This window comes from Cydia fagiglandana, chromosome 24 (assembly GCF_963556715.1).
Source record: "Cydia fagiglandana chromosome 24, ilCydFagi1.1, whole genome shotgun sequence".
Taxonomy (NCBI): Eukaryota; Metazoa; Arthropoda; class Insecta; order Lepidoptera; family Tortricidae; genus Cydia; species Cydia fagiglandana.
The window spans coordinates 9,982,950-10,004,766 of record NC_085955.1 but is presented as its reverse complement, the minus strand read 5'-3'; the positions used below and the strand labels follow the sequence as shown (position 1 = coordinate 10,004,766).

At 41.6% G+C, this 21,817-nt stretch overlaps 1 protein-coding gene across 1 annotated transcript in view; it reads right to left on the bottom strand.

Moving 5' to 3' along the window:
• The window catches only part of LOC134676358 (leucine-rich repeat serine/threonine-protein kinase 1), a 130,410-nt gene that overhangs the window by 97,579 nt on the left and 11,014 nt on the right, over positions 1 to 21,817 (bottom strand). The window contains exons 4-11 of the mRNA XM_063534716.1: positions 17,852 to 18,011; positions 14,875 to 15,040; positions 10,170 to 10,285; positions 8,926 to 9,085; positions 4,631 to 4,732; positions 2,276 to 2,434; positions 1,348 to 1,450; positions 392 to 555 (exon numbers count right to left, since the gene is read on the bottom strand). Of these exons, the coding sequence (XP_063390786.1) occupies positions 392 to 555; positions 1,348 to 1,450; positions 2,276 to 2,434; positions 4,631 to 4,732; positions 8,926 to 9,085; positions 10,170 to 10,285; positions 14,875 to 15,040; positions 17,852 to 18,011 (1,130 nt within the window). The remainder of the gene's footprint in view (positions 1 to 391; positions 556 to 1,347; positions 1,451 to 2,275; positions 2,435 to 4,630; positions 4,733 to 8,925; positions 9,086 to 10,169; positions 10,286 to 14,874; positions 15,041 to 17,851; positions 18,012 to 21,817) is intronic.

Below are 21,817 nucleotides of genomic sequence, written 5' to 3'. Positions count from 1 at the left end.
AAGAAAACCCTACTCTTGCGAAATTGCTTACCCTAGAGGCTAAAATAGAAGCAAGCAGCGCCACTAGACGATGCTTGTGGCACTCGCGCAGCGCCAGCCCGTGTGGGTCCGCTACTTGTAAAGAAAACCCTACTCTTGCGAAATTGCTTACCCTAGAAGCTAAAATAGCGGCAAGCAGCGCCACTAGACGATGCTTGTGGCACTCGCGTAGCGCCAGCCCGTGTGGGTCCGCTACTTGTAAAGAAAACCCTACTCTTGCGAAATTGCTTACCCTAGAGGCTAAAATAGCGGCAAGCAGCGCCACTAGACGATGCTTGTGGCACTCGCGTAGCGCCAGCCCGTGTGGGTCATCAACTTGTAAAGAAAACCCTACTCTTGCGAAATTGCTTACCCTAGAGGCTAAAATAGCGGCAAGCAGCGCCACTAGACGATGCTTGTGGCACTCGCGTAGCGCCAGCCCGTGGGGGTCATCAGCGCCCGCTCGAAGCAGCATATCTGCTACTTGTACGTGTTTGTTCCTCACGGCTACCGCCAGCGCCGTCCATGGCACATCGCCTGCAAAATTATTGCCATTTAGTGATGGCACGTGGGCGTAGGTCGGAGGATCTTGAGGGAGTTGGAGACAAAACAGCGTGTGCTTCTTACGGTGTATATTGGAAAAGTGTCATGAGTACATTACAATTCACTAGGCTAAAATAATTCAACTAATTACAGCGCCACCTATGCACTGTATATAAAACTAAGTAGGTACCTTTATGTAGATCATTAAGCCATCTAGGGATTCTAGGCTCGATAAAGTACGTAAGAGGTGAAATAGATGGCGCTGTTAACTACACAAGTTAACATTTAGAAAATACAATACAATACTCTTTATTGCACACCTCACATACTCCTAGTTTACAATAACCTCCTAAGGCCCAAGGTCCTACCTATAGTACTTATTCAGTTCAATGAAATTTAAATCATATTCGATTGGAACAGAGTTGCTTTTGCTTTGTTTCGTTTAGAAATTGAACAACGCAAAATCAACTCTAATTCCTACGTTGTAGGTTCTAATTTCTGTGACAAATTTTGCATTTTTCATTTGTATAGCTGGGCCTTAGGAGGATAAATGTACAGTAACATAAACAAAGATAATAAGAGGTATCAATAGGCGGTCTTATCGCTTAAGAGCGAAAATAGTTATTTGTACAACAAGAGATCAAAGTTTGATATTTCTTCGAATGCTTATTCTGAGTCTCGTGCAAGCGAAAGATTCTATAATAGGTACACGAGCGTAGCGAGTTTTTTTGTGTTATTTAAATAGATTTTGTACAGTACATGTTTATAATGAGGTTGAGTACTCACGGTCGGCGCTGGCTCGGGTGAGCGAGGGAGACGGCGACACGGAGCCGACGGCGGACGCGCTGCGCGAGCGCCGGCGGGAGTCGCGCGTGCCCGTACTCTCGTTCTGACAAAACATACATCCAATAACACATATGGATGGTGTTAAGCAAAAATGTGTCAACCCATATTAATTTTTCAATAAAATTTCAACTTTAAGCGTCAATTTTTTGAGTCGACATCTTATTACAAAATTAATGTGGGTTGACACATTTTTGCTTAACACCATCCATATAAGAATGGTCCACAACACGTGGTTAACTTGTATGTAAAGATACGTTTTAGTTAAGTCCGTTTATTTTAAGTATGTTTTAGTGAGAGCGTTTAAGGAAGTAAGTCTTCATCTCATACATCGGATACATTATTATGTATCCGATTATCCTGTCGCATACTTCTGTTGTTTCTCCAATAAATAAATAATAGATTGGTTAAGATGCGTAAAATCGAAGACAATTTCTTGCTTCCAATTTGACAGGTAAACGAGATGGCCAAGCTAAAGTGGGACTAGGCAGGCCATGTACGACGTATGCACCCACAGAGGTGGGCTAAACTAGCCACGGAGTGGGTGCCACAATGTAAACGCCGGCAGGGTCGGCCTAAGAGATGACGGGACGACCTGGACGCATTTCTCAGTAACTGGACGGATGCTGCAGTTAATCGGGAGGATTGGAAGTCTAGTGTCAGGCCTTTTGCCAGCAGTGGTGTCCTACTTATAGGCTCCTTATAGACCCTTTTTTTGCAGGTAAGTAGCACGTGCAGTTTTACTTAACAATAGACAAAGGATTAGCAGCTCGGGGCCTGCTACAAATCGACAGACTATATCTCTGGTGCGCGCACGCCACGCACGAGTGCACGCCCCGCGCTATATCCACGTGTATGCATCGTGTATTACCTCGGGCGGCGCGGCGGAGGCGGCGGCGGCCGCGCCGGCGGCGAGCAGGCGGCGCACGGTGCGCGCGTGGCCGCCGCGCGCCGCGCACGCCACGCACGAGTCCACGCCCCGCGCTATGTCCACTCGCACGGGGTGCACTCGCTTCTCTTCCACTCCTTCCTGCAACATTCATATCGACGTTTTAATTCGCTGCTAGGACTTTTTGACGCAGCTTTAACCTTTTGACCGCCAAAAACGTCAGATGACGCGCGCGGCTACACCCCAATATCAACCTTCGTGCATTCCAGCAAGGTTCACTATGACGAGGCGCGCACGATACACCCGGCGTTCAAAAAATTTAAGTATACCGTTAACCCTTCTCCGACCCGCAACAGAGTAGGTTTTCCCAAAAAAAACAAATTTATTTCAAATAACAACACAAATAACAAATAATAGTGTATGACGCAGTAGTAATAGTGTAAATAGTAGTAGTAATAACAAATAATAGTGTATGAGGCAGTAGTAATAGTGTAAATAGTAGTAGTAATAACAAATAATAGTGTCCAGGCGGTAAGGTTGATTATTGAGGAGCCGGGAAATTTAAACTCAAAAGCGTGTTCTCTCGATGATTATTTATTCTATACTACTTGAATATCGATGTGGACTGTATACATATATTGACCTATAACTAGGTATGCGCTCGCATGTATCGCATAGGTACTTAACTACTTAGCCTAATTTGGACAAATAGTGTATGAGGAATGTTATGAAAGTAAAGGAAGCGAAAGAGGTATGTCAGGATCGTAGCAAGTGGAAATCCGTGGTCTCTGCCTACCCCTCCGGGAAATAGGCGTGATTATATGTATGTATGTTATTCCAAATAAAAGTTCAGTTTCGGACATTCATTTGAAGAGGAGTCATGTATCCCGAAAGTACAATTTTAAATAACAGTAACTATTACTTATTTAAGCAATGTAAATAATCGTATATGAATCATAATTGTTTTTCAAAATTCTTTACCTTTTTTCTAAAGCTGAAAACGAACTATAAAATTAAAATTCGATCGGCAAATCGTTCTATGCCTAGAAAACCGTTAAAGGTTCATAACATCTAATAAGAACTTGCCATGCTAGGTATCAAGCTTCAAGATTGAGTTAGGCCGGGGTCGTTTTCACCCGCCGCCCGCGGCCGACAGCGGCCCGCCGCCCGCGGCGTCTGAATGGTATGTTCGGGAATGCTCGGGAGTGGTCGTTTTCGCCCGCCGCGTGCGGCGTCCCCCCGAAAACGACCACTCCCGAGCATTCCCGAACATACCATTCAGACGCCGCGGGCGGCGGGCCGCTGTCGGCCGCGGGCGGCGGGTGAAAACGACCCCGGCCGGAATGTCGAGATCCGTCGCCGCACCAAGGTGCATGACGTGGGTTTCGTCATTACCAAACTAAAATGGAATTGGGCGGGACATGTTGCTACGCAGAGATGGCAGGTGAACTATAGTTCGTTTTTTTTAGCATTAGAAATTAGGTAAACAATCTTGATGTGTCTTTTAATTGAAAAACACATTTTAAAAATAAGTTACGACAAATATGTAACAATTATGAATCTAATACGATCATTTATATTCTTCTGCTTTCATAAGTAATAGTTTTTGAATTTTAAAAAGCGTTTTTCAATAAAAAGACATGTCAAGATTGCTTACTTTCTTGCAAGTTCTTTCTAATGCTAAAAAAAACGAACTATAAAATGTTAACAGAATGGTGGCCGCTTTCGGATGAAAGAAGCGCCTGGCGTCCGTTGGCTCGTTGGGTGGACGACATCCGGAAAATTGCGGGGCACTTCTGGATGAGATTAGCTCAGGATCAGGACAAGTGGCGTACTAGAAGAGAGGCCTATGCTCAGCAGTGGGCGATAAAGGGCTGATATGATGATCACTTCTGATGAGGGTCACTTCTAGATGAGATTAGCTCAGGACCGGGACAAGTGGCGTACTAGAAGAGAGGCCTATGCTCAGCAGTGGGCGATAAAGGGCTGATATGATGATCACTTCTGATGAAGGTCACTTCTAGATGAGATTAGCTCAGGAGCGGGACAAGTGGCGCACTAGAAGAGAGGGCTATGCTCAGCAGTGGGCAATAAAGGGCTAATGTGATGATCACTTCTGATGAGGGTCACTTCTGGATGAGATTAGCTCAGGACCGGGACAAGTGGCGTACTAGAAGAGAGGCCTATGCTCAGCAGTGGGCGATAAAGGGCTGATATGATGATCACTTCTGATGAGGGTCACTTCTGGATGAGATTAGCTCAGGAGCGGGACAAGTGGCGTACTAGAAGAGAGGCCTATAGGGCTGATATGATGATGAATAAGAAGTTGTTACTTACATGAGTGCCAGATCCAGTGAGCCTGCTGACGATGGCCTGTATGCCGAGGGAGACCCCGCGCTGCGGGCTCAGCGCCGCGGGGGGCGCCGCCGCGGGCTCGGGCTCCTCCGACTAAATATAATAAACTCCATTATTAAAACTCACATACGTCCAAAGTTAAAACGGCTGTTTTTGTTTTGAGTTTATAGATCGACGACTACAGCAACATAAAAACTAGTTTGATGTATTCAAAAGGTACTTATAATTACGTTCTAGGCCCCTTTTTCACGTTACTTTTGCTCGCAAGAAATATGCGCAGCATACGTTTTTCAGACGAGTGCCCAACTATTGTAATAGACATCTAGGCAGGATTGATCCCTTTCACAAATCACTTACTACACTTAAAATCATGTTAACCTTTTGGCCGCCGGACCTAGTCCGCAAAGACGCTCACTCACACGCCAGAGTAAATTCTAAGTAAACAACTAATAAAAAGTTTAGGGATTGCAAAATGTGATATCGATATTTACAATTTATGGTAAAAATCTTCTCAATTTGGCTTTGTTCTGAACCAACTTTAATTTATTTCGAGAATGCCAAAAATTAACATATTTTTTACACACGACAATGTTAAAAATAAAGGTCTTTATCATTAAAAACAACCACTAAACAATATCGATTCATGACGTAATATCACCGCACTAGGCTCTACGAGAAGTCTTGTATACATGACAACGGCGCGCATGGACTGCCCGCAGTGCAGACCGACAAGGACCGTTTCCGCGCGGATTAAGTAATAATAGTCTCTAGGTCAACGGCGTAAGCGCTTGTCGGTACGTAAACTTTATAAGCGTATGGTTAGAGCCGCGCATCGTGTGTCGATAATATAAATGTACCGGAACTGCATTGGGGAAAATGACACGTGGGTTGAATTGTCAATGAGTGAAGAACAATAATATTGGAAAAGGGTGGGGATCAGAAATGTTCGGAAATGCATGTTTCACATTCGACATGTTCCTTAGAAGAGCTTGTCAGTTCCCGTATTACACCCTCCCTACCATAATAATTTTTCGTCAATTTCAAATATATAACATTCTCATAGTTAGGCGACACTGACTAGTCCGCGCGTCCGCCTGTAGGTACCATTCTTGTGCGAAGCGGTCACTGCAGGGTATCACTCCCCACTACACTATCATCTCAAAATGAATCATTTGTTCTGCAAATAGACCACAAGGACAGATTTACTTGTCTGACTCTACTATGGACAGCTGAACAAGTTCCCTGAACTCCAGCTATAGTTATGCCTGTCTCTCTCTCGTTTAACGTATTCTTGTTACTAGTTATCACCAATTGGCATTTAACAGGTGTTCAAATGCTTAAATAAAACCAGATTGGCCACTTGATATTTATTTTGAATATTCTCTAGAGATGCACCGGATATTCGGTTACTATCCGGTATCCGCCCTATCCGGCCAGTATTTTAATATCCGGCCGGATACCGGATAGTGCCCTACTATCCGGCCGAATACCGGATAGTACCATTGCTTGATTTTGGAGTAAACAAATTGGATTTAAGAAACAGTCACGGTCATAATCGTACTTGTTTATTATTTAAAAACAATTTAGAGATTCAACTGACTTGCACGTGCACTAATTTCGAACCTAGAAATGTGTCCGCGCGAACGTTCACTTAGAAACAGGTCAAAACTGCAGAATGCGCACCTGAAAAACCAAAATGTAGGTGCAGCTCTGCTGGCCGATATTCGGCGGCCGGATACCGGATATTCGGCCGATGGTCAGGCCGAATATCCAGTATCCGGCCAAACAACTATCCGTTGCATCTCTAATATTCTCATATCGAATTAACATTCCCATCCCTAGCTGTCTTGTATACAAGACAACGGCGACGAGGAACATGAAAAACGTTGAAAACTGGAGCAATTTTTTTGATTGCCTTATTATAAAAGAATGGATTTATTTATCTGCTTTAAATGCAATTATTTAAAAAATCAAAGACCTAAAACATTAACACGAGTGTAAAAATATACTACAATTGATGTTTTTTCACATTTACCGAGCGGTTGAATTTGTGTCTTGTATACAAGACAGCGGCGCCAGTGTATCGTTCTATCATTGTCTTGTATACATGCCAACGGCGGTCAAAGGGTTAAAGGAAATAGTTATTTACGATACAAGTGCGTAAAAGAGAAAATTCGAAACGAGTGGCGATAAATTAAAACACGACCGAAGGGAGTGTTTTAAATCGACACGAGTTGCGAATTATCTATTCGCACGTGTATCGTACAACGTTTTACAGTACATATGGCCCTTTAAACTTTTGACATCGCACGAAAAGTGCTATTTTACGCACTAGTGCGGAAAAATAGTACTGTAAAAATATTATTGCTGTAACTACCTACTCTCTGAGATTTTATTTTGATAGCTATTGTTCCTTGATTTTTATCTATTTTTCTGTACTACGCTTCCTATTTTCAGAATTCTATATTTCTTTTCTTGACCCTCGCTGTAATTATTATTATTATTCCGACTTTTTGCTGTAAGTATTAATGAGTTATTCTTGCTTCTTGTTGTATGTATCCTACCTTGGGCTTATGCTTGTACCTATTGTATACCAATTTTCAGTTACATGTATATTTTATGAACCTCCAGGTCTTTTTAGTATTAAGATTTATGTGCGTATTACGCACCTCTAACATATGTATCTTATATGACTGTATGTGTTCTGAATAAAAAAAATAAAAAAATAATAATAATAATAAGGAGTCACGAGATAACCGCCATGTGGGATGTTGATTCGACGATCATTGTCCCGATAGTCGTTTCAGTGAACGGTTTAATAGCGAAGAGTCTCGACCAACATCTCGAGAGACTCTCGCTAGGTGGTTGGATCAAGGGACAGATGCAGAAGGCGGTGATCTTGGACACGGCGCGGATAGTACGTCGGTTCCTCTCTCTGCAGCCCTGACCACCGGTAGCTTGGGCCTTGCCCCGCTGCTGGCGGCACCCTAGGTTAGGTTTTTTATAATGTGTTTATATGTATTTTTATTGTTTTGTAAGTGTTTTTATATTTTACTTTTATATTCATATTATAAAAATACCTAACCTAAGACGATAAATAAATAAAGAGAAAATAATAATAAGTGTTTTTATATTTTACTTTTATTTATTTATTTATTTATTTATTTACATCCATATTATAATTAACCTAACTTAAGAAGAAAAATAAATAAAGAAGATAATAATAAATACACAATACAGTACGTAGCGGCCCCCTTTTTTAAATACCTGTCGTAAAATTTAACCACGATCATTTAGCAGTGGCGGTAGCGTGCACGTTGATGGGATCTTAATAAAACACCACTAGAGTTAGTGTTATTTATACCTCGTAATTTCATAGAAGTTTGATTTTTCAAATAACACTTGCACTGCATGGGCTATCAAAATCGCTGCAGACTTTTCTTGGTCTATCTCTAAGCTACCCGAAATTAGTTTATAACCTACTTTGGTGACATTACCTGTTCCTTCACAGGGCGACATGGTACGGAATAGGATAGCAGCGCGTCCACAACGGCGCTGCAGCCAAGCGAGCTGGCCACGTATAGAGCGCTCTGTCCGCGAGCGTCTACTGCGTTCACATCGAAAGCTGCCTCGTACTGCCATTTACCGGTGACATCGCTAAATTAGTTTATAACCTACTTTGGTGACATTACCTGTTCCTTGACCGGGCGACATGGTACGGAATAAGATAGCAGCGCGTCCACAACGGCGCTGCAGCCAAGCGAGCTGGCCACGTATAGAGCGCTCTGTCCGCGAGCGTCTACCGCGTTCACGTCGAAAGCTGCCTCGTACTGCCATTTACCGGTGACATCGCTAAATTAGTTTATAACCTACTTTGGTGACATTACCTGGTCCTTGACAGGGCGACATGGTACGGAATAGGATAGCAGCGCGTCCACAACGGCGCTGCAGCCAAGCGAGCTGGCCACGTATAGAGCGCTCTGTCCGCGAGCGTCTACCGCGTTCACATCGAAAGCTGCCTCGTACTGCCATTTACCGGTGACATCGCTAAATTAGTTTATAACCTACTTTGGTGACATTACCTGTTCCTTCACAGGGCGACATGGTACGGAATAGGATAGCAGCGCGTCCACAACGGCGCTGCAGCCAAGCGAGCTGGCCACGTATAGAGCGCTCTGTCCGCGAGCGTCTACTGCGTTCACATCGAAAGCTGCCTCGTACTGCCATTTACCGGTGACATCGCTAAATTAGTTTATAACCTACTTTGGTGACATTACCTGTTCCTTGACCGGGCGACATGGTACGGAATAAGATAGCAGCGCGTCCACAACGGCGCTGCAGCCAAGCGTGCTCGCCACGTATAGAGCGCTCTGTCCGCGAGCGTCTACCGCATTCACATCGAAAGCTGCCTCGTACTGCCATTTGCCGGTGACATCGCTAAAAATTAACTCATGTAAGACCGACGAGTCTAAAAGTTGAAATGAGGGTTTCCGCGATCGAGATTTTCACTAGATGGCAGCACCGTGTCAAGTCTTTTTGACAGCTGCTGTCAAAATCCACCAATAAAAAAAACATGGTTAAACATGCTTGGTGGATTATGATAGCTAGACCTCTCGCCACGGTGCTGTCTGTAATCTAAAACAGACATGAGTACACATATTTAATTAGGTACATAACACATAACCGGGTCTACCGCGATATAATTTCATTCGACCACAGTCAGTCTTTCTGTGACGTCGTCGTCGTCGGCATTTAAGGTTAAAACAATGAAATTATATCGCTGTAGACCCGTTTTTTTTGGTTTGTTTACCTATAGGATTCTAGTAGTTTAAAGTATTATTTTAGTTGACTCTTAGAAAAAGTATTGTATTATACAATACTGATATAATCAAGCTTTTCAATCTCGTACCTCACTTAGGCAACTCAGCAAGCTTCGTTGCCTAAACACGGTACTCGGCTGAAAAGCTCTCTATTATATCACGATGGTATAATAATATTTTATAATTTCGAGAAAAAACTGTCTAAAAATTGAATTGAGCGCTTTACAAGTACCAGGGCCTCATGCGTTACGAGAAGGTGCCGTTGACCATGCCGCCGCGGCGCGTACGAGTATGAAGGTATCGCGGCTGCTCGCGTATCTTAGCTGTATAGTTTTGCCGCGTGTAGGCACTGGTCCCATCGCGAGCTAGTAAGCTATGAGCTATCGGCTATTAACACGAACAAAAGATAAGCACTCCCTTGTAAATAAAAGAGACACGGAGATATTTATAGTTACTCGCCCAGCGGTGAGCTATAAATATCGCCGTGTCTCTTTTATTTACACGGGAGTGCTTATCTTTTGTTCGTGTTTATAGCCGATAGCTCATAGCTTACTAGCTCGCGGTGGGACCACTGCCATATGGGCAGCCATTTCCTCTACGGCGGCCAATATCGAGAAAAACCTGTCTAAAAATTGAATTTAGCACTTCACAAGTACCAGGGCGTCATGAGTTACGAGAAGGTGTGACGTAAACAAACGCACGTGTAGGTGGCGAGCAGCGGGCGCGGGTAGCGGTGCTCGAGCAGCAGCGACACGAGGGCCGCGTGCCCGCACATGCACGCCGCGTGTATGGGCAGCCATTTCTCCACCGTTTCTTGCTGTAACAACATCAACATTGTTTGGGTTGAGAAGGAAGTTGCGGTACAACACAACAATGAGGGTGTGAGGTGGGACGTTGAATGAAACGACTTGCTTGGAGTATCGATCTATAATGTCTTAAATAACGTAATGTAAAAGCTTATATAGGGCTAACCTAAGGGAGTGTGAGTGTACGCGTAGCGCACCCACTACACCTCCATTCCTTGGGAAAAAAAATTAGATTACCGTATATAATATAATAAATTCAATAATCTATTTTTTTTTATTTAACCTGTATCATTTATGGTTCAAAAATACATATTTGTAATATTATATGATAAAAAAATTAAATAAGACATTAAGATAAGTAACACAAACAAAAAGTTCTTAATTTTGAATTCCTCAATATAAACTTTATTTTTTTTTAGATAGGTACCTACTTATGTAAAATCAATAAAAGAAATATCTTATGTTTATGTAAGCTACTCTAGAATAGCTATCTAGCGTAAACATGATGATTACAATTTAAGCATGAATAAGTACTTAATTTTATAATATAATCACTTAATTACAATTCGTGCTTTGATGACGAAACGAAACTTTTACATAACATTTATGTGTCTCTAATCTCTAAGATAATAATATTTAACAAATTAATTTTAAATTCACACAAAAGAAATTCCATAATACTTATAAGAAAACATTTTCATAAGAAGTAAAAGTTCGAAAACCAATAATTAAAAAAATAGAAAGAATATACAATTTAAAAAAAATGTCCATGTTTATTATTTTACGTAGGTACGTAGTTTTTTTTTCATTAATTTATCTTGTCATATCATGGTGCTTGCAAGCCTTTATTTTTAATTCATTTCATTTAGGTATACCTACTCACTAGTTTAACACGTCGGTACTTTTATCATTTACTTTTTTTTACTAAATTATTTCATAAAGTGTGCATCTAAAGCGTGCATCTCTTTTACGGCAAGGGTACACAACGCATTTACATTTGTGGTCGGCCGACCTTATAATAATATATTTATTTATTTACTCAGGATACAAGGACATTTTTATTTTAAGCGCGCACACATACTATTTTTTATACTCATACAGGCAGTTCTTTTAACACATATCCTTTCATCATAACCTTCCATGTGTCCAAGGAGTCTCCACGATTGATACTCGATCGAATCATGGTCAGACTTCCAAGGATTCCGTGCCTGCCTTGTATCCTGGCGTACCCTTGCTAACCTAACCGCTCAAGGCCGCCTCTCGGGCCACCGAAGATGCGATAGGTATATATGTATATATTTATTTCTATTAATTTTCTTCCATATTTCACTCTCACGAGAACACATTCAAAAATCAACCACATAACACAACACCATGAAAACTTCCACATATAAGAATTTCAACAACTCTTAGTTGATCAGGCTAATCGTTATTTGAAAAACTTATCTGTTTCAGTTTACTCAAACACTACTAACGCACTCTAATACCAAACAAATCCATCATCCAAATGAACCACCCTAAAACCAAACTTACGAATTATTTCACTTTCTAACTACGCAACCATTACACAACATTATTACATATAAACACACCGTTACAAACATTGTTACGAACCTTAAAATTCATCCCCTAAAATCCAACATTAAATCTTTACTTAAACGTACCAAATCCCAACTAACTCAATACAATTTCGTCTCTTACAGTACATACCATTCTACATTTAAAAAAGTCATAGCCATAATTATACCTCTATAGTCATATCTTATTTGTTTTATATGTCAGATCCGTGTTTATAAAATGTCAAGTCCGATACATATGAATATTTAAGTATAAGTCACAAAATAAGAAAAACATGTTAAATTTCTACTAAAAGTTATAAACTATATCTAGGTAATAAGCTTAATCATAAACTTAGTATATCGTTAAAAGTGGTCTCTGTCTTTGTTATTAACAATAATATATGTATTACAGTAAAATTTAAGTGATCTAAATCGATGCACAATGTTACAATGTTTACTTTGAAATTTGATCTGAAATTACAAACGGCGCATACCAATCGTGGTAGCAACGTGACCAATGTGCTTTATACGGAAGTGATGATGAAATTACTTCTAAGTGACTTGTGCAATGTATTCGGAATAATTTTAAAACAAAACCTTATGTACTCGTAACACTGAAATGAAATTGGACTAACATATTTGAAATTTAAAATTACAATTTAGATCAACATAATATAAAAAAAAAATTGGTTTGCTTTCATTAAAGAAAAAAATGGCATTAAGAAATATAATAATTATGTAGCAAACTTTTAACCATATTGGTGCTTCGTCATCAAGCACACCTTATTAATTAGAACTATTTTCTATATAACTTTATGGTCATTAATATGGTCATACACGTTAAAAAATCTTCATATTAAAATAATTATATTTGTCGCGGAATAGAATGAGAATCTTTGAATGGAAATATTTTAATTATAATATGTATGTGAACCAATTTTTCGTCTGGCGTGCCAATCCTTCTTATTTCTCCCAGCAACCAAATCCTTCGGCCTCACGACACGAACAACGCCCAGCTGCATACCAACAACATCACTACGATATAAGTCCCGCATTGCTTTGAACCAATTCCATTTTTATATTTGTTATTTTTACAGCCACTATTTTATTGACTTCCACTTGTTTATTTATTTTTATAATTTCAAAATAGTTGATTAATTGAAAACTGTCCAAAACGTACTCACGCATTTATTTATTTTTATATATTTTTAAGAGTTATTTATATAAGTCACTTTTTCCCTATGTCTGCTGCGGGGTCCTTTTATTTATTTAGTCAAACGTATCTATTTTTTTTTTATTACTAAAACACTGTATTTATTTCTATTAAGTTCGACACCACACCAATTCACCAAAAATGTTCATAATATAGTCCGACGTATTTTTGATAATAATATTTGTTAAATTTAAAACTGTCCACTTTGCAGCACTGTCAAATTGTCAATATCACTGTTGTGTTTACATTTCGCTCACTTGTCTATTAAATAATTGATTTATTTTTATTTTTCGTCTTGATGTTTCTTCGTAATTGGCTGGCGCGGCGCGCCGCCAGTGCAGCACAAGGCCGCACTGGCAGGGTCGCCATGTGAGGTGGGACGTTGAATGAAACGACTTGCTTGGAGTATCGATCTATAATGTCTTAAATAACGTAATGTAAAAGCTTATATAGGGCTAACCTAAGGGAGTGTGAGTGTACGCGTAGCGCACCCACTACAAGGGTTTCCGCGATCGACATTTTCACTAGATGGCAGCACCGTGACGAGAGGTCTTATTGATAGCTGCTGTCAAAATACACCAATAAAAAAACCGGGCAAGTGCGAGTCGGCCTCGCGCACGAAGGGTTCCGTACCATAATGCAAAAAAAAAAATCGGTCACCCATCCAAGTACCGACCACTCCCGACGTTGCTTAACTTTGGTCAAAAATCACGTTTGTTGTATGGGAGCCCCATTTAAATCTTTATTAAATAAAGATTTAAATCCGTCTGTCACCAGGCTGTATCTCACGAACCGTGATAGCTAGACAGTTGAAATTTTCACAGATGATGTATTTCTGTTGCCGCTATAACAACAAATACTAAAAACAGAATAAAATAAAGTTTATATCATCTGTGAAAATTTCAACTGTCTAGCTATCACGGTTCGTGAGATACAGCCTGGTGACAGACGGACGGACGGACGGACGGACGGACAGCGAAGTCTTAGTAATAGGGTCCCGTTTTACCCTTTGGGTACGGAACCCTAAAAAGTAGTACTCTCACCTGCACAGCTTCAGGAAAGTGCCGCAGCAACAGAGCCACCAGCTCCCTGTGTCCGTGGTAGCAGGCTATGTGGAGCGGACTGTACTTGGTGACGGGGTGGGCTCGGCCGCGTCTAGTAACGCCTTGTCTGCCGTGTGGCCTGCTTCTGTTACAATACCTGCACAGCCTCAGGGAAGTGGCGCAGCAACAGAGCCACCAGCTCCCTGTGTCCGTGGTAGCAGGCTATGTACAGCGGACTGTACTTGGTGACGGGGTGGGCTCTGCCGCGTCTAGTAACGCCTTGTCTGCCGTGTGGCCTGCTTCTGTTACAATACCTGCACAGCCTCAGGGAAGTGGCGCAGCAACAGAGCCACCAGCTCCCTGTGCCCGTGGTAGCAGGCTATGTACAGCGGACTGTACTTGGTGCCGGGGTAGGCTCTGCCGCGTCTAGTAACGCCTTGTCTGCCGTGTGGCCTGCTTCTGTTACAATACCTGCACAGCCTCAGGGAAGTGGCGCAGCAACAGAGCCACCAGCTCCCTGTGCCCGTGGTAGCAGGCTATGTAGAGCGGACTGTACTTGGTGCCGGGGTAGGCTCTGCCGCGTCTAGTAACGCCTTGTCTGCCGTGTGGCCTGCTTCTGTTACAATACCTGCACAGCCTCAGGGAAGTGGCGCAGCAACAGAGCCACCAGCTCCCTGTGTCCGTGGTAGCAGGCTATGTACAGCGGACTGTACTTGGTGCCGGGGTAGGCTCTGCCGCGTCTAGTAACGCCTTGACTGCCGTGTGGCCTGCTTCTGTTACAATACCTGCACAGCCTCAGGGAAGTGCCGCAGCAACAGAGCCACCAGCTCCCTGTGTCCGTGGTAGCAGGCTATGTAGAGGGGACTGTACTTGGTGACGGGGTGGGCTCGCCCGTCGGCGCCTGCGTCTAGTAACGCCTTGGCTACGGCCGTGTGGCCTGCTTCCACCGCCCTGCGATCAAAGGTGTAATTAACGGGCCGTCCAGAAATCATGTGATCATATTTGGCCTTTTTCGCGTTTTTCGCTAGCCCTTGTTAACAAACCGCCTTGATGCATCAATTTCGGCTCCCTGACACTGCGGGGTTGCGAACTGCATCGCAGCCATAATTGTGTTTTTAGTTTTAAGATATATTTTGTAATAATATGTACCTATGCTAGTTGTAAGGTATTAGACCGGGAGATAGTGACACATTTTACTGGGTCATTTGTACCAGTATGGCGGTTCGTCAGGGGTCTAAGCACGTAATGAAGGAAAGAAAAATGATGGTCATAGCGCTGGTACCGGCGGCCCAATCGCGTGGGCGTTAGTCGAACGTGTCGGATAAAATACGAGTGTCGAACGATTTGTTCCACAAAAATCCTCGTATTTTCCGATAGTCCATAAAAAAGAAGTAGGCGGTAGCGTAATGCCATACTTCTCCGGTGTGACTTACACCCCGCCATACTTAGGCGAACACATTAATTTAAAAAAAAACAATTCAACCATTTGTGCCAAGCTAATTTTTGCACAGGTGATCATCGTCGAGCAGCCATTCATGGACATCACCATGCCATACTCTTCGGACGGTTCCAAATGGCCGCCATACCGCCGCAAGGGCGTTAATTTTTTTTTTTTGCTAAACGATTTGTACCAGTAATGCATTTAAATTTTTGGAAAGTATTTGATAAAATGTGACCGTTATTATAATTGCCATACTTATAGTAGGGGGAAAAAGTGCTGCCATACTTGAAAAACTTATTTAATCGACACGTTTCAAAAATACGACTATGTATACGTAAAATAATTTTTACAGCATGGCATCATCATATTCTGTTTGTTTGGATACAATTATACCTAAAAAAAAATATTTCAGATTATAACTACGGGGCGGACGACTGTGAGACTTAAGCCAAGACTTAAAACAAAATAGTACATTTCGATGCTAGTGCGGAAGGTATGTCATTACTTCACGAGTACCGAGATATCTTGCCACGAGCCGCAGGCGAGTGGCAAGACTCGGGACGAGTGAAGAATGACATTTCCGCACGTGTATCGAACGACGTTTTTTAATACAGTTGCGAAAAAATAAGAAAAACATTGTTAATCGTACACTAAACAAAAGTGGTAACAGTGACAGCTCGGTTAGACGTCGTCTTTAAGTGTATTATATCTATGGGCGTTTGGCAGCTATTCCGTTCCATTCCAGTCAACTTATTAAGAACGGAATTTTCAATATTGAATATTAAAAAATAAACGTGTTATAATCATGAAGAGGTAAGTAATTAAATATGAAATATGTAATATTTTTCGTATTCTTACATTAACGGTAGGTTTTTATGCTGATTACGACGTTTAAAGGAAAGTAATATTAACACTCATCAATAAGTAGTCGTGAATTGGAACAAGTATAAATTTAAAAAAATTGGAAAAGTAAAAAGCACTAGTTCGAGATAACCAACTTTCCGCACGCTAAACAGCTACGTAAAGTAGCACTTTTTGAGCAACTGTATTAAAAAACAATTTTTTGACGATTTGTACCAGTATGGCATTTGGATTTTTGGAAATTATATGATGCAATGTGACCATTATTATATTTGCCATACTTCTAATAGGGGGAAAAAGGGGCACCATACTTGAAATAAAATAAAAAATATTGTACACATTTGCCACCTCCTACAGGTATGGCATTATGAGATTTCCATTTATGATCACACAGAAAGTCTTGAAAAAAAATTACAAGATGGTACAAATCGTTTAGCAATAAAAAAAAAATTAACTCCTTTGCGGCGGTATGGCGGCCATTTGGAACCATCCGAAAAGTATGGCATGGTGATGTCCATGAATGGCTGCTCGACGATGATCACCTGTGCAAAAATTAGCTTGGCACAAATGATTGAATTGTTTATTTTTAATAAATGTGTTCGCCTCAGTATGGCGGGCTGTAAGTCACACCGGAGAAGTATGGCATTACGCTACCGTCTACTTCTTTTTTATGGACTATCGAAAAATACGAGGATTTTTGTCGAACAAATCGTTCGACACTGGTATTTTATCTGACACGTTCGACTAACGACCACGCGATTAGGCCGCCGGTACCAGCGCTATAACCATCATTTTTATTTCGTTCATTACGTACTTAGACCCCTGACGAACCGCCATACTGGTACAAATGACCCAGTAAAATGTGTCACTAACTCCCGGTCTATATTTATCTATGGGCCAATAGTTGCCTGAAAATAATTGTTTTCATTTCATTTCCATGTCATATTTTATTGTCTGTGAAAACTTGTCAAAAAACTGTTTAAGGCACAGTGTGCATAAGTTACTCTATGGTTTACTAGAGGCGGTAGTGCTGCACTCTGGCGGCAGAACATTGCAATAATACCCCCTATTGTTTAGTGAAAGCAAAGATACATTGATAGAGTAAGATGTGTAAAATCCATGACAAATTCGTGCTTCGAATTTGACAGGTAAACGAGATGGCGCTGTACAGCTCCATAGTTGATGTTGAGCTCAAAAGTTGATGTTTGACATTTAATTCGGGTGACAGCAGTTTCAAGTCTATTTCTGTCAAATGGGGTTGGCCGGTCGAAGTATTACGCAGTTGGCGCCATCATAGCTTGCCGTGTCAATCCCTAGAATTGTGTCAAATTTTTGTTTTTTTTAATGCCCTGAATGCCAGCTCTTTAAGCCAAATCTCGTAGAAAAAGGGGCAAGCTATGATGGCGCCATCTATGCAAACCTTTGACAGTTGCCAACCCCATTTCTCGACGTTTACTCACACATATAGCAGCGTGTTGGCGCCCTGCGGCGTCAGGTTGACGCAGAGCGGCGCATTACTCGCGAGGGCGGTAAGCTTGGCTTTAAGCCCCGCCGCGTCGCCGCGCAGCACCAGCTCACGCAGGGCCGCGTGCTGCGACAGTCTCTCTCGCTCGAGGGCATCTGAAATATAAATAAATACATTTTAAAATGAAAGTGTTAGAAAAATGTACTCGACTCCTTACTTTTTGAAATGTCCACAGAAAAGACGCCAGTTTTTCCGAACGTTTTGGACCCATACAGTCCAAAGTAGTGTGTAAGAGTAATATTGCAAGGGAGAGTCTAATAGGAATCCATGCACTAGTACTTACAGCGGTCGGCAACAAGCGGCCCGCGAGCAGCCTCCCTGGGTATTTTGTATGGAATATTGACAAACGACAATGTCTGATAAAGTCATAAATATTAACAAAATGCGGCCCGCGTCTACTTCGGTAACTACTATTTGGCCCTTGGCTGCTAAAAGTTTGCCGACCGCTGCACTAGTAGACCGCGGGCCAGGAGCAAATATCGTCAGTCATCGCCTCCCGCTTGATACTTTGTCAGATGATAGTTTAGATGCTATCATGAATTTAAAAAATAGTCAGCCGGTTGTATCGCGGTGGAAAGACGGTCAGTTGATCATGAACATGTCAAAAAAAAAATCAGTCATCGCCTTCCGATTGATACTTTGCCCGATGATAGTTTTCATAGTTTAGATGCTATTATAAATATAAAAACCGTCAGCCGGTTGTATAGCGGTGGAAAGAACGTCAGTTACTTGCATAAACATGTAAAAAATACATATTAGCAACCGTAGCACCGGCCGATTGACGACCGGTCTGGCCTAGTGGGTAGTGACCTAGTGACCATGCTTATGAAGCCGATGATCCCGTGCTAGAATCCTGGTAAGGGCATTTATTTGTATGATGATACAGATATTAGTTCCTGAGTCATGGTTGTTTTCTATGTATTTAAGTATTTATATATATCGTTGTCTGAGTACCCACAACACAAGCCCTCTTGAGCTTACCGTGGGGCTTAGTCAATTTGTGTAAGAAAATGTCCTATAATAATAATATTTATCATAGCACCCGATTTTCTCCTTCACCTTTAACCACTCACCTCTCTCCCGCCATGGATCCAGTACATCATCAGTAAAATAATGGCTGACGTCGAACGCGACGTCCGGTTCCGCTTCTTCCTCTCCCGACCGACTCTTGCGCAGTCGACGAAGCATTTTACCTTTCAGTCAGTTCTAATGTTTCACTACACTTCACTTCTATGACCATGGTTGGTTTTTCAAACTAATATTAGGAATATTACTAGTTTCTATCTTAGTTACTTACAAATCGGGATGATGACACATATTGAATTTTATAACAAAATCTAGTAAAATAGATAGCAAAGGAGCAATTTATCACAATAATGTGGATATTAAAATAATATATTGAAATAATACAAAAATACAGGACCTAAAAGTTTCATAATTTAAGTTTTTGTTGAACTTCCAAAAATGAAATAAGTAAGGATACCATACGATTCGATAAATCGTTGAATACCGGTAGTTGTGCACGAAAAAGTGTCACGTTGTGGACAGATCTCCATGGTAACGTTGTGGACAGATCTCCATGGTAACGTTACGCAATGTAATGTTTTCTTATGACGTTATCACGCAAAATTATCGTCCGTAAACCGACTTTACAGACAACCATATTTTTTTAGGACTGCCTCAAACTTAATTCTCTTCAACCTAGCGTTTTCCCGGCCTAGCGCCAGGGTCCGCTTTCCTGCTCAAACTTCTCCACTTTGCCCGTGAGCAGGTGTGAGATTGTTCTCTTCCATGTCCGCTGTCACGATGTCCAGCCAGCGCTTCTTAGGCCTACCGCGGCCGCGTGAACTAGGGCCTTGGACAGAGAGGTTGAGGATTGCCTTAGACTGGTTTTTTATTTGCTTGTCTATTGCCAGTGTATAACACAGAAAAGCAAGTATATGGAAAAGGAGCTTAGTTACATAACTGTTGTTACCTACACCGGATCTGATTCACGCGAATTGCGGTTACAATCATACGCGGAATAGACTCGAATGCGTGATAAAAATTAAAACGTAAACTGTAGTATACAGGGCCAATAGAAAACTACCAATATATCAAAAGAGAAGGAGATATCGAACGTGTTGTGTATTTAGCGGTAGCTTCTTATATCAGTATCTTCTTATAAATATCTAAGTATAACGTTAAGGTATATATCATCGATAACAGACATGTCGATATTTCATTTTGTCAATCACTTTATTTTGCCACAAAAACTTCTATGTCTGGGCCAGACATTTGTCCAAAATGGCGTCGTTCGCGACTAGCGACGCAAGTAATGCGATTAGTTGCCATATCGTCTTACATGCGAAACGACCGTTCAGACTTACACGCGACTGCACAACACATGTTACTCTGTCATGTCATGTACAAACTGGGGTTGAAAATAACAATTTAAAAAAGTTTATTACTACCGATACGACCTTCAAGGTCGGTCCATCGGTGGACCTAAAAAAAAATAAAACAAAAAAACATTTATTTCGGACCACAGAAATCCATAACTGCATGTCGGACATGTACATGCAGAAACTTGTAGTTAAAACTATGTTAGTACTTAACTTATTAGATATCTACCTACTACATTGCATAAGGAACTAAAGAACACCTTATGCCTTTTGTAATAGGTCCCCGATGGACAGTTAACAGTGTGGGCGATGGTACTCACTCTTAAGCCCCCTCCAGACTATGCGCGTGGATCGCGGGCGAAGCCGCGAACGCGAGTGTGGCGTCGATTTCGCAGATTGTTCACGCCTTCGCGCCTTGTTCTCCGTTTTTTGTCGGTATTTCGGCCCGCGTCAAAGGAGACGCGAAGCGCGAACTTGCAAGACTCCACATTACACAATATTTTGGCTCCTGTGTGGCAAGATAAATACTAATTCTATTATGATTATATTATATTAAGCAGCTATATTTTACGATTTTACAATAAAACAAAATGGAAAAACAGCTAAATCACGTATGATGCCATAGATAACTAACAGTTAAACTCGATCAGCTGATGCTTTTCCGCCATATTGCCGCAAACCAAACTGCGAAATCGCCGTGAAGTGTGCGAGTGTGTAGTCTTACGTCAACTTCGCGATATGTTCGCTCCGCGACGTCGCGCCGCGATTCACGTACATAGTCTGGAGGGGGCCTTATGTGGACGTATTGCGTAAGTCGTGTTTAAATACAACTTTGCGGGAGGCGCAAGACAGAAGCCTTACTAAGGGATTATAGCGAAAGTCATCATTTTCACTTTATCACCTCACATTATTCATTCTACATGAGTACCTAAAGTGACATTCTATGGAACTATGTAAACAAACCGCCATTGAAATTGTCAAAAAACCGGGCAAGTGCGAGTCGGACTCGCGCACGAAGGGTTCCGTACCATAATGTAAAAAAAAAACAAAAAAAAGCAAAAAAAAAAAACGGTCACCCATCCAAGTACCTACTGACCACTCCCGACGTTGCTTAACTTTGGTCAAAAATCACGTTTGCTGTATGGGAGCCCCACTTAAATCTTTATTTTATTCTGTTTTTAGTATTTGTTGTTATAGCGGCAACAGAAATACATCATCTGTGAAAATTTCATCTATCACGGTTCGTGAGATACAGCCTGGTGACAGACAGACGGACGGACGGACGGACGGACGGACGGACGGACGGACGGACAGCGAAGTCTTAGCCTTTTACCCTTCCCGTCCCGTCCCCGTTTTACCCTTTGGGTACGGAACCCTAAAAATGATGAATTTACTAGTGACTTTTGTTTACATAGCAAGTTCTATAGAATGGCACTTTATAGTCATGTAAAGTTAAACCACATATCTGGGAGACCGAGCTTTGCTCGGAAAACATATAAAAACTCAAAAATGCGCGT